Source organism: Gopherus evgoodei, chromosome 9 (genome assembly GCF_007399415.2).
Source record: "Gopherus evgoodei ecotype Sinaloan lineage chromosome 9, rGopEvg1_v1.p, whole genome shotgun sequence".
NCBI lineage: Eukaryota > Metazoa > Chordata > Testudines > Testudinidae > Gopherus > Gopherus evgoodei.
Window position 1 is genome coordinate 51,118,834 of NC_044330.1, and position 12,198 is coordinate 51,131,031.

Genomic DNA, 12,198 nt, shown 5'->3' on the forward strand with positions numbered 1-12,198 from the left:
ACTATAATATTCAAGAACCAAAGGGCTCTATTGCTCAGAAACTGCTGCCACAGGGAGATGGTGTTGCCTTATATATTAAAAATGTATACACGGGGACTGGGGTTGAGCTAGAAGTAAGAGACAGACTTGTTGAAAGTGTCTGGGTAAGGATAAAAGAGATAAAAAACAAGGGTGATGTCATGGTAGGGGTTTACTACAGACCACCAAGCCAGGAAGAAGAAGTGGATGAGGCTTTTTTAAAACAGCTAACAAAATCACCCAAAGCACAGGACTTAGTGGTGATGGGGGACTTCAACTACCCAGACATCTGTTGGGAAAATAATACAACAGGGCACAGATTATCCAACAAGTTCTTGGAATGTATTGGAGACAATTTGTTATTTCAGAAGGTGGAGAAAGCTACTAGGGGAGAGGCTGTTCTAGATTTTATTTTGACAAATAGGGAGGAACTGGTTGAGAATTTGAAAGTGGAAGGCAACTTGGGTGAAAGTGATCATGAAATGGTAGAGTTCATGATTCTAAGGAATTGGTAGGAGAGAGAGAAGCACAATAAAGACAATGGATTTCAAGCAACTCAGGGAGTTGGTAGGTAAAATCCCATGGGGAGCAAGTCTAAGGGGAAATACAATTCAAGACAGTAGGTAGTTTTTCAAAGAGACATTATTAAGGGCTCAAGAGCAAACTATCCCACTGCGTAGGAAAGATGGAAAGTATTGCAAGAGATCACCCTGGCTTAACCAGGAAATCTTCAGTGATCTAAAACTCAAAAAAGAATCCTACAAAAAGTGGAAACTCAGTCAAATTACAGAGGATGAGTGTAAACATAACACAAGTGTGTAGGGACAAAATTAAAAAAGCCAAGGCACAAAACGAGATCAAACTAGCTAGGGACATAAAAGGAAACAAGAAAACATTCTACAAATGCATTAAAGCAAAAGGAAGACCCAGGACAGAGTAGGCTCTGTGGCGGTGAGGGAAAGACAATAACAGAAAATGTGGAAATGGCAGAAGTGCTTAATGATTTCTTTGTGTCGGTTTTCACCAAGAAGATGGGTGGCGATTAGAAGTTTATCATAGTGAATGCCAGTGAAAATGAGGTAGGATTGGAGTCTAAAATAGGGAAAGAACAATTCAAAAATTACTTAGATAAGTTAGATGTCTTCAAATCTCAAGGGCCTGATGAAATGCATCCTAGAATACTCAAGGAGCTGACTGAGGGGATATCTGAGCCATTCGCAATTTTATCTTTGAAAAGTCATGGAAGACGAGAGACAATCCAGAAGACTGGAAAAGGGCAAATACAGTGCCAATCTATAAAAAGGGAAATAAGGACAAAGCAGGGAATTACAAGCCAGTCAGTTTAACGTCTGTACCCAGAAAGATAATGGAGCAAATAATTAATCAATTTGCAAACATCTAGAAGAAAATAAGATGATAAATAACAGTCAGCATGGATTTTCCAAGAACAAATCATGTCAAGCCAATCTGATAGGTTTCTTTGATAGGGTAAAAAGCCATGTGGATGGGGGGAAAGCAGTAGATGTGATATATCTTGACTTTAGTAAGGCTTTTGATACTGTCTTGCATGACCTTCTCATGAACAAACTAGGGAAATACAACCTAAGTGGGTGCATAACTGGTTGGAAAATCGTTCCCAGAGAGTAATCAGTGTTTCACGCTCATTCTGGAAGGGCATAATGAATGGGGTCCCGCAAGGATCGGTTCTGGGTCCGGTTCTGTTTAATATCTTCAGTGATTTAAATAATGGCATAGAGAGTACACTTAGAAAGTTTGTGGACAATACCAAGCTGGGACAGGTTGCAAGTGCTTTGGAGGATAGGATTAAAATTCAAAATGATTTGAACAAACTTGAGCAGTGATCTGAAGTAAAGAGGATGAAATTCAATAAGGACAAATGCAAAGTACTCCGCTTAGGAAGGAACAATCAATTTCACACATGCAAAATGGGAAGTGACTGCCTAGGAAGAAGTACTGCAGAAAGGGATCTGGAGGTCATAGTGGATCACAAGCCAGGGCTGCCCAGAGGATTCAGGGGCAGAGAACTGTATGTCTCCTGCTCTGTTTTACCCACATTCTGCATATATTTCATGCTATAGCAGTCTCGGATGATAACCCAGCACATATTCATTTTAAGAACACTTTCACAGCAGATTTGACAAAATGCAAAGAAGGTACCAATTTGAGATTTGTAAAAATAGCTACAGCACTCGACCCAAGGTTTAAGAATCTGAAGTTCCATCCAAAATCTGAGAGGGAGAAGGTGTGGAGCATACTTTTAGAAGTCTTAAAAGAGCAACACACTGATGCAGAAATTAGAGAACCCAAACCACCAAAAAAGAAAATGAACCTTCTGCTGACAGCCTCTGATTCAGATGATGAAAATGAACATGTGTCTGCTCTGCTTTGGATCATTATCAGGCAGAAGCCATCATCAGCATGGAAGCATGTCTTCTGGAATGTTGGTTGAAGCATGAAGGGACATATGATTTTTTAGCGCACCTAGCACATAAATATCTTGCAACGCTGTCTACAACAGTGCCATGCAAATGCCTGTTCTCACTTTCAGATGACATTGTAAGCAAGAAGCAGGCAGCATTATCTCCTGTAAATTGTAACCAGTCTTATTTGTCTGAGTAATTGGCTAACCAAGAAGTAGGACTGAGTTGACGTAAAGGCTCTCAAGATTTACATTGTTTTATTTTTGAATGCAGTTTTTTGTACGTAATTCTACATTTGTAAGTTCAACTTTCATGATAGAGATTGCACTACAATACTTGTTTGAGGTTAATTGAAAAATATATTTTTTTTGTTTTTTTACAGTGCAAACTTTTGTAATCAGAAATATAAAGTGAACTCTGAACATTTTGTATTCTGTATTGTAATTGAAATTAATATTTTTGAAAATGTGGTAAACGTCCAAAAATATATAAAATAAGTGGTATTGTATTGTTGTTTAACAGTGCCATTAATCACTATTCCTTTTTTTAATTGCTTGATAGTGCTAGTAATCACTTATTTTTGCCAGAGTTGTAGGATTTATTGTGCACTTAATTATTCTAGGCACTCTGGTTTCCTCTCCTGGAGGCTGTGATGTCGCCACAGAAGCTATCCAGTTCAACAGTGTTGTGTCAGTATTCTGAACGTAAGTTTGTCGGCACCTTGTGGCGCCAGATACCACTGAAAATGTGACCTCAGTTTTTTTTCTCCTTTTCTCCTGACCAGAAATGAGGAAGTAAGCATTGTGACTGAACTTGTGTACATCTCTGAAACAAAGCTAGGGTGTGCACCCGTGTGAAAAGTGCTAATACTCTCTTCCAGCTGTGAAGTAGCACTTTTTACCTGGAACACACAACACCTGTCTTGCAGTATCTGCACTGGTTCCTGTTGCCTTTCAAGTACAATGTAAGTTATTTTGTTTGGCCTGTAAAGTCCTAAATCATCTGGTCCTGGCTACTTAGACTACTTGGCTCCTCATGTGGCTCAGTGGCAGTTGCAATTAGCTGAGGCATCTCAGTTAAGAACCTGTTGCTTTAAATGACTCTGGAACTCTTTTCCTTGGACCAATATAGGTCTGTTTTGTTTCAAGGCCTGTATGTTTCTTAGGCTTTCCATTAGAGGGTAGATTTGGGGTCTTTTGGATTCATTCTCTGGATACTGATCCAGCATAGTTATTCTGTATGCATGCAAGTGATGTGCATGCACTAGGAGTTCCTGTAGGTACTTATAGATTCATAGTCTCTGGGACTAGAAGGAACCTCGAGAGGTCATCGAGTCCAGTCCCCTGCCCTCGTGGCAGGACCAAATACTATCTAGACCATCCCTGATAGACATTTATCTAACCTACTCTTAAATATCTCCAGAGAGGGAGATTCCACAACCTCCCTAGGCAATTTATTCCAGTGTTTAACTACCCTGACAATTAGGGACTTTTTCCTAATGTCCAGCCTAAATCTCCCTTGCTGCAGTTTAAGCCCATTGCTTCTTGTTCTATCATTAGAGGCTAAGGTGAACAAGTTTTCTCCCTCCTCCTGATGACACCCTTTTAGATACCTGAAAACTGCTGTCATGTCCCCTCTCAGTCTTCTCTTTTCCCAACTAAATAAACCCAATTCTTTCAGCCTTCCTTCATAGGTCATGTTCTCAAGATCTTTAATCATTTTTGTTGCTCTTCTCTGGATCCTCTCCAGTTTCTCCACATCTTTCTTGAAATGCGGTGCCCAGGACTGGACACAATACTCCAGCTGAGGCCTAACCAGCGCAGAGTAGAGCGGAAGAATGACTTCTCGTGTCTTGTTTACAACACACCAGTTAATGCATCCCAGAATCACGTTTGCTTTCTTTGCAACAGTATCACACTGTTGACTCATATTTAGCTTGTGGTCCACTATGACCCCTAGATCTCTTTCTGCCATACTCCTTCCTAGACAGTTTCTTCCCATCCAAAGCAGTTGCAATCCCTCCCAGTTTGGTATCGTCCGCAAACTTAATAAGCATACTTTCTATGCCAACATCTAAGTTGTTGATGAAGATATTGAATAGAGCCAGTCCCAAAACAGACCCCTGCGGAACTCCACTTGTTATACCTTTCCAGCAGGATTGGGAGCCATTAATAACTGCTTTCTGAGTACGGTTATCCAGCCAGTTATGCACCCACCTTATAGTAGCCCCATCTAAATTGTATTTGCCTAGTTTATCAATAAGGATATCATGCGAGACAGTATCAAATGCCTTACTAAAGTCTAGGTATACCACATCCACCGTTTCTCCCTTATCCACAAGGCTCGTTATCCTATCAAAGAAAGCTATCAGATTGGTTTGACACGATTTGTTCTTTACAAATCCATGCTGGCTATTCCCTATCACCTTACCACCTTCCAACTGTTTGCAGATGATTTCTACAATTACTTGCTCCATTATCTTCTCCGGCACAGAAGTTAAACTAACTTGGTCTGTAGTTTCCTAGGTTGTTTTTATTTCCCTTTTTACAGATAAATTGAAGTGAATTTATACAGAAAACGTGGTTGTGCAACTGTTAGATGGCACACACAGCAAATCTGACACAGAAACACAAGCAAGAAAGTGCATGCCCATTATTTGTAACTAGGTGGTTGTCATTTGTGTGTTAACAGTTGATATCTTAGGTATTTCTTCTCCCAGTGCCAGAAGAGGAATAAAAAATCAGATTAAACATTTCCATTTGTTGCCTTAAAAATTAACCCTATTCTGTCTGCCTCCAGCCCCTCTCCATAGGTAGATAATACATTGTTGCCTTCCCACACTTAAGAATTTTCTCATGCTATTGTCTTATTTCTATGATGGAAGCATCATGATGTTCCTTAGTGCTGCGTGCTGTACAGACAATCCCTGCCCTGAAGAGCTGACAGTCTAAATAGATTAAACAGACGAAGATGGGAGGAGAAGTGATTTGTCCAGCGTCAGATTAGGTTAGCGGCCAAACTGAGACTAGAACCTAGGTCTTCTGGCTGCTAGTCCAGGTCTCACCTGCTAGACCATACTGCCTCCCACCTATCTTCCTCATACACATTCAGTCCACTAGTCTGGAACAAACCACTGGGCTGACAGCAACCATCCATGACTATAAAGGGAGCACATGGGTCAAAATTCCTAGCACCTGCACAGCATCCCTGGTTAGGTTTGTTAACTGCATCACAGCTCCGGTCTCTTGCCTCTGTGTGCACAATAGCAGCTCACTGTGGTAATTCTGCTCTGAGGCTTTTGGGAAAGTCATGGACCTCTGGGATCATCTGATAGTTCTTCCTTGCCTTCATTTTCTCCTTCTTTTCCCCATCAGTCTCCACAACCCATTGGTGCAGTAAATACTGTGGTCCCAGTGCAATCCAGTGACTGTTTCCTCTAACAGTAGGTCACTATCTCTATGTGCAATGAGTGGATAGGGTTTTGCTGGTTCATCATTGAAGAGTGACCATGTATTGACTGAGACTAAGAACCTGGGGCTTTTAATCCACACAGTGATCTCTGGAGAGCAAGGATCATCTGTCATCAGAGCCGTGGCCAAAGATAGGGTGTGCCATCATATTTTGGCAAAGGGGAGCCATTGAATCTAACTTATCCATTTAAGCAAGCTCATTATTAAAATTAATTCTGGAAATTGAAGGTGGTTCTCTGGGTTAATGCAGCTAAAAAGGAAGGAAACATTCAACCCTTTTAGAGGAAAAAGTGTGAAAGAACTATTGCCCTCCCTTTTCACACTTGGATCCTGAATTATAACCAGTTTTATTCCATTCTAAAGTGGGTTGTTGTTTAATAATTATATTGCCATAGTGTCTAGATGTCCAATCAGGAAGCTGGGACCCATTCTACTGAGAACTGTATGCACATAATAAAAAGGCCATCCCAGTCCCAAAGAGTTGTATAGCTGTTGCCCCTGAGAATCCAGTGAACAGGGGCCTGGAACGTATGCTGAAATAGATTATGAAAGGCACAACCTTGAAGGGGGCATGTCCAGCCCGTGGCACAGAGAACATTGTAGCCCTTTGGCTTTGAATTATTAAAGGCAACTCTTTGTTATGAATTAAAGATATTTCCTGAATCTCACCCAATGATTCTTAAACAGAAGTGTTTGAATCTGGCCATTACTGTGAGGGTGGTAGGGGAGTTGGTACCACCTGCCCAGTTGCTCCATATGCTTCCCCTACAGCTCTAGGACCTGCTTTGATGTGAATGAACGTTCTGAGCAGCAGCAGTCCCTTCTCTTCTGCAGCAGCTCAGCAGCTCCCCCGCTGGCCACCTGCTGAATTCCAGTTCAGGGAGAAGAGAGTAGTTCTTTGAGTAGTGTTCCTGTGGCTGCTCCCCATCAGGGTGTGCACATGGCTGTGCACTCTTAATCAGATATTTTCATCAGCAAGATCTGTGGGTCTGTACCTGCTCTCTAGATATACCTGAGCTGATTCTGCCTGCCCTGCACCTGGTGAAAGTCAGTACAGGATGGCTCCCTTTCCACACCCAGCCCCCAGGGCAGTGCAGGAGAGTAGAAACAGAAGAAGCTCAGGAAACAATCAGGTCTTTGATTCTCTGCCTCAGCACTGGCGCAGGTTACGGCAGCCTGGGGGCTGCTCTAGCACAAGTTGTCTGACGTCGATCCCCATGGAACCATACACCAGCCACTGCCCCACCAGTCCCCATGTGAGCCGTGGGGAGGAGAGCTGCTGGAGACTCTTCCATGCCATGGCAATTACAGGTGGCATCTCCTCCCTTTGTGCTGCCAGAAAGAGGGAACAAGCCTGAAGCATTGTGACTGCCTGAGTTTTTTGTCATATGTTTTTCCTTAGGCATCACTGCTATATAGCTATAAGGGCATCCATGTCCTGTCACACTGCCTCCAGAGCTTCCTTATTCTTGGTGAGGGTCTTTTGTAATGTGAAGGGAAACCAAACTGAGCATGGTTACTGAGAAGAAGTTATAAAATCATCGCAGAGCCATCATTCACAAAGGATGCACTTTGTGTGATAAACCAGAGTATCACCTGAGGCCTGTATTTTGTTCAGAGGTGCTGAGCTCCTGCAGGCCCTGACTTTTTTTAGGTTGGGCACACATATAACAGAATTGTTGGCCACCAGTGGAAAATGTTGACATTAATAAGACTATTCATGTGAATAAGTTTTGCAGGTTTATACTTGATGGCATTAGGGAGATTTAAATTGCAGTAGATAACCATATTAGAAAAATAAATACATAAATAAATTCAGGAATGTCCCATACTGTGAGACAATTTGTGTGTGTGTTTGGGGGGAAAATCATAGTAGTGTGTGAGTCCCAAAAACATACCTGAAAATTACATTTGTTTTTAAATATAAAGAATTGTAATTTTATTGTATAATTCTCTGGTCATTATAACTATTTTTTATTGTAAATGTTAATCATGTTTTTTAAAACAAAGGAGTATAAACATCCTTGTGAACTCTTAATATAACATATTATTGTTTTTACAAATCTCCAGTTCCGACCAGTTGTGCATGACTTTTTTATATATTTATTATTTCAGCTCTGAAGAGTTTGACAATGCAAGTGCTAAACAACATGGCTGCGTTTATTGCCCTTCCCTCAATCTTGCAGAGAATTCTCCAGGTGAGCAGCAGGGGAGGAGAAAACGTAGTGGGCATACAAGTGTTTACTAAATTGTTGCCTTTTATAAGACCCTGGTTATACCACATTCAGAATGTAGAGCCAAATCCATCCCTGATGTAACATTGTTGACTTCAGTGTAGTTACAGAAGTTAATCTGGTTAATTATTAGTTATGGCTACAAAGATGAAAAAATGCTCCTGGGACTGGTGTGATGGGACACTAACTGAAATGATGTTTATCCTTGAGAGAAGATGTAGTAATGTAAAGATTATATGTTGTAAACCAAACAATTTTTTACTTATTAGATCTTAATTAGTTTGGTCCAAAATTTAAATATTTTTAAAACCTTGGGCTGAGATTCCTAAGAAATGGGAGCCTAAGTTAGTCTACTAAATCCTTACTTAGGCCTGGTCTACACTACAAAGTTAGGTCAATGTAAGTAATCTTTGTGACATTATCCAGGGTACAATCTGGACTGATGGACAGCTTCATCCCCTCAGTTTCCCGACCTGGGGTGCCTTTTACATGCTTCACTGTGAGAGCAACCGCTCCTGGTCTGCTCTCACAGAGTCTCCAGCATGTAAATCGCTCCCAGCTATAGTGTATGAGTGCTGTAGCCAGTCACTCATGAATTACACTGCGAGCAACACCAGCAAACTCCCAGCTTCAGACTTTCCCCCAGAAATGTGCATCTTGTACTGCCCAGCACCCTCCTGCATAACACAAGCTCATATGAAGTCTATCATTTATTAATAGTAAATGATATGAACAAGTCTTGTTATCCCAAATGGAGTTTTCCAAACACTTCAGTCCAAACACACTGGTTTAGATAAAACAACAAAACAAATGTACTAACTACAGAAAGATAGATTTTAAGTACTGCAGGTAATAAGGCATATAAATCAGAATTGGTTACAAGGAAATAAAAGGTAAAACACAACTAACACCTGACTTAACAAGCTAAATGAATACAAAGCAAAGGTGTCTCTCACCACATGTCCCAGCAGTCTTACTGGCTGAACCTCTTTCAGTCAGGATTTCCCCCCAAGTCCACTGCTGCTTCCTTTATTATTTAGGGGTTGATGGTGCCGTGGGCAGAGAGCAAGAGAGGGATGATCTGAGTCATCTGGCGTCTCCTCTTATAACCCTTTCTCTTGTACAAGACTCATCTCCAGCTGATGTTCAGGAGACAAAGTCTGTGTAACTTGGAATCTTAAGATGCTTCTTTGTCAAAATGTAGACTTTTTTTGCCCACACCCTCTCCCCCGCTGAAGGTGGCCACTTAATCAGGTGGTGGTCCAACTGATCTCACTGACTCCTGGCTGAGGCATTGGCTAGTCTTTTGTCTCTGGGGAACTTGTTTGTGACTGCCCTTCAGAACATGTTATTACATGTCTTGGTAATAGCGTACAATGGAATCTTATCTTTACATACAGTGTTGCCACACATTTTACCAGGACAATAATGATCAGCAAATCATGAGTGTTCAGATGATATCTTACACAGTATGCTTTGATACAATATTTAACATAGTCTTGTAAAAGGGGTGAACATAGGACTATAGACTGTCAGGCTTGTGTCAACCAATTTGTGCATATCAGCTTTCAAATTTGTCTACTGCCATAAGCATCCTATTAGTGCAATGCAGTAAAACCACCTCCCAAAAGTTGTGGAAACATGGTTTACCTACTGACTTGTGAACTCTGGTTACCCTAATAGTCCTCCAGCAGCTGTTCCGCAATGCCCCTGGCAGAGCCATGGGCTAGCTGAGAAACATGGGCATCTACAAATGGATTACATGGGATATGCAGGCAAAAGGATTTACTTTTTTTAAAAGTCTTGTCAAAACGGGAGGGGTAAGGGCAGAGCTGTGTTTGAGACCATCCCAATGCTGTGGAACTTCCTTCCACAGGATTCTGACAGATACACTTCTGTCACGTTTGTAGGGTAGGCGTGGGGGTGACTAGGCAGGAAGGAAGCTGATGTCCCTTCCTACATTTGTTTGAATTTCCCTCATTCTCTCCTGAGGTACCTGGCAGCTCCAAAAGCCTTGAGAGAGCAGGGGTCACTTCATTCTTAAGTGTTCCTGTTCATGGCCAAGAGGATGGAGCTTTGATCACAGGCAATTCTGTGTGGCTCAGACAGAAGTTGGTCCATTAAAATATTACCTCACCCACCTTATTTCTCTAATATCTTGGGAGCAGCAGAGCAACAGCTCCTCTGCCTACCGTGTTTGTAAAAAGCTCAACATTTAGTTGCTGATGTGTAATCTCAGCTTTAACTTTGCCTGAAAGTTCTTTGTCTCAGCATTTCCGTCATTTTTAAAACAGTCCTATCTTTGGACTGGGGAGCAAAGGGGGCTGAGGGAGCATTTCCCTTTCCTCTTCTCTCCGCAAAGCCTATGGAAGGGATGAACCTTACTCATTCACTGCCTAAGAATTGCATTAGGGGGGTCCACCTAAGAGGCTTTTTGGGGCTTCCTTCAATCTCCTGTGGATGTTAAGAAGCTCAAAGAATTTTTTTAACAGTCTGTGAAGGATTCCAGGCATCTGAAGACTACACAGCAGGTGCTTGAAGCCCTGCTGCCACTGGAGGGGCCCCAGGAGACTAGGTGCTTTGTGTGACTGCTTTCAGCTGCGCTTGGTCACAGATAAGGAAGCAATTGCATATTACATAAATGGAGAAAACCATCTGATATGAGAGAACTGCCTCCTAAGCTTCTAAATTTTTATAAGCAATTTACTGTAGGTTTTAAAAAAGAGACAGAAAGGAATTAAACTTTGACTGTGTCCTTTTGCAGTATTGTATCTGTGACACGAGAAGAAAAATAGTGTATAAAGGAATAGACTGCAGGCTCAGGAATTGTGTTTTAAGTAATTTTATCTGAGTTTACACTTTGTAATACAGATTTATTTCCTTTTATTGTGTAACTGATTTTGCCAAGAAGGAAATACTAGAGAGGGTTGGAAGCAATTTAGAGAAGAGAAAACAACAAGCACTTAGGAGAAGATACAACAGAAATTAGAGAAGTGGCAAGAGCAGGAAGAATGTAAAAACAGGGATGTGCTGGAGGGAGCTCTCAGGAACCAATGTTAATATGCAGGCACCAGATTGGAGAGAGCTCTGGGATGACATCCTGCCTCCAGTGGTGTTTGCCCTGTCTCTGGAGCTTATTAACTAACCCTTGCCTGAAGTGACTTATCCTCCAGAACTAGGAGAAATGATTTGTATGGAAGATCTCTTTACATACAGCTTTGTGGAAGACTAATTTACCATTGTGATGGGGCAAGGCCAGATGGCTACAGTAAAGGACTGAGAAACAGGTATGTTAGCCCCAGGCTAACAAATCCCTGGTAACCAAATGGCAGTTGCTCCAGGTTAATCAAGGCACCTGGGGTCAATTAAGATCTTTCTAGAAGGCAGTGGAGATAGCTACTTTAATTAGAACACCTGCAGCCAATCAAGGCACCTGGGTTTAAAAAGGAGCTCACTCCAGTCAGGGAGGGAGGAGCCAGAGGAGAAGGAGTGTGTGTGAGGAGCTGGGAGCAAGAGGCCAAGGAGCTGAGAGAGAGAGAGAGTGTACTGCTGGAGGATTGAGGAGGACAAACATTATCAGACACCAGGAGGAAGGTCCTGTGGTGAGGATAAAGGTGTTTGGAGGAGGCCATGGGGAAGTAGCCCAGGGAGTTGTAGCTGTCATGCAGCTGTTCCAGGAGGCACTATAGACAGCTGCGATCCACAGGGCCCTGGGCTGGAACCCGGAGTAGAGGGCGGGCCCAGGTTCTACCCCCCCTCCCAACTCCTGATCAGACACAGGAGGAGCTGACCCAGACTATGGGTTCCACAAGAGGGGAAGATCACTGAGGTGAGCAAATCTGCCAATAAGCGCAGGACCCACCAAGGTAGAGGAGGAACTTTGTCACACCATCTATAAAGTAGCTGTATTCATTGTCTGCCTTTTGACTGTGTTTTGGCTTTCCTCAGCCATCTATTTAATAGAATTCTCAAGGAATGGGTGAGTGGCTTTCTAACAGATATAAAAATAACTTGCTGTATGTTATGGGTCACGTA

The 12,198-nt window shown here is 42.1% G+C and overlaps 1 protein-coding gene across 4 annotated transcripts in view; it reads left to right on the forward strand.

Annotated features, from left to right (window-relative positions):
* Positions 1-12,198, forward strand: part of VPS8 (VPS8 subunit of CORVET complex) — a 245,348-nt gene that overhangs the window by 174,290 nt on the left and 58,860 nt on the right. For 3 of the 4 annotated variants that reach the window (XM_030576520.1, XM_030576525.1, XM_030576521.1), the window contains 2 exons: positions 3,082-3,163; positions 8,045-8,127. The exons of the other annotated variant lie outside the window; for it this stretch is intronic. In XM_030576520.1, the coding sequence (XP_030432380.1) occupies positions 3,082-3,163; positions 8,045-8,127 (165 nt within the window). The remainder of the gene's footprint in view (positions 1-3,081; positions 3,164-8,044; positions 8,128-12,198) is intronic. 4 annotated transcript variants of the gene reach the window in all.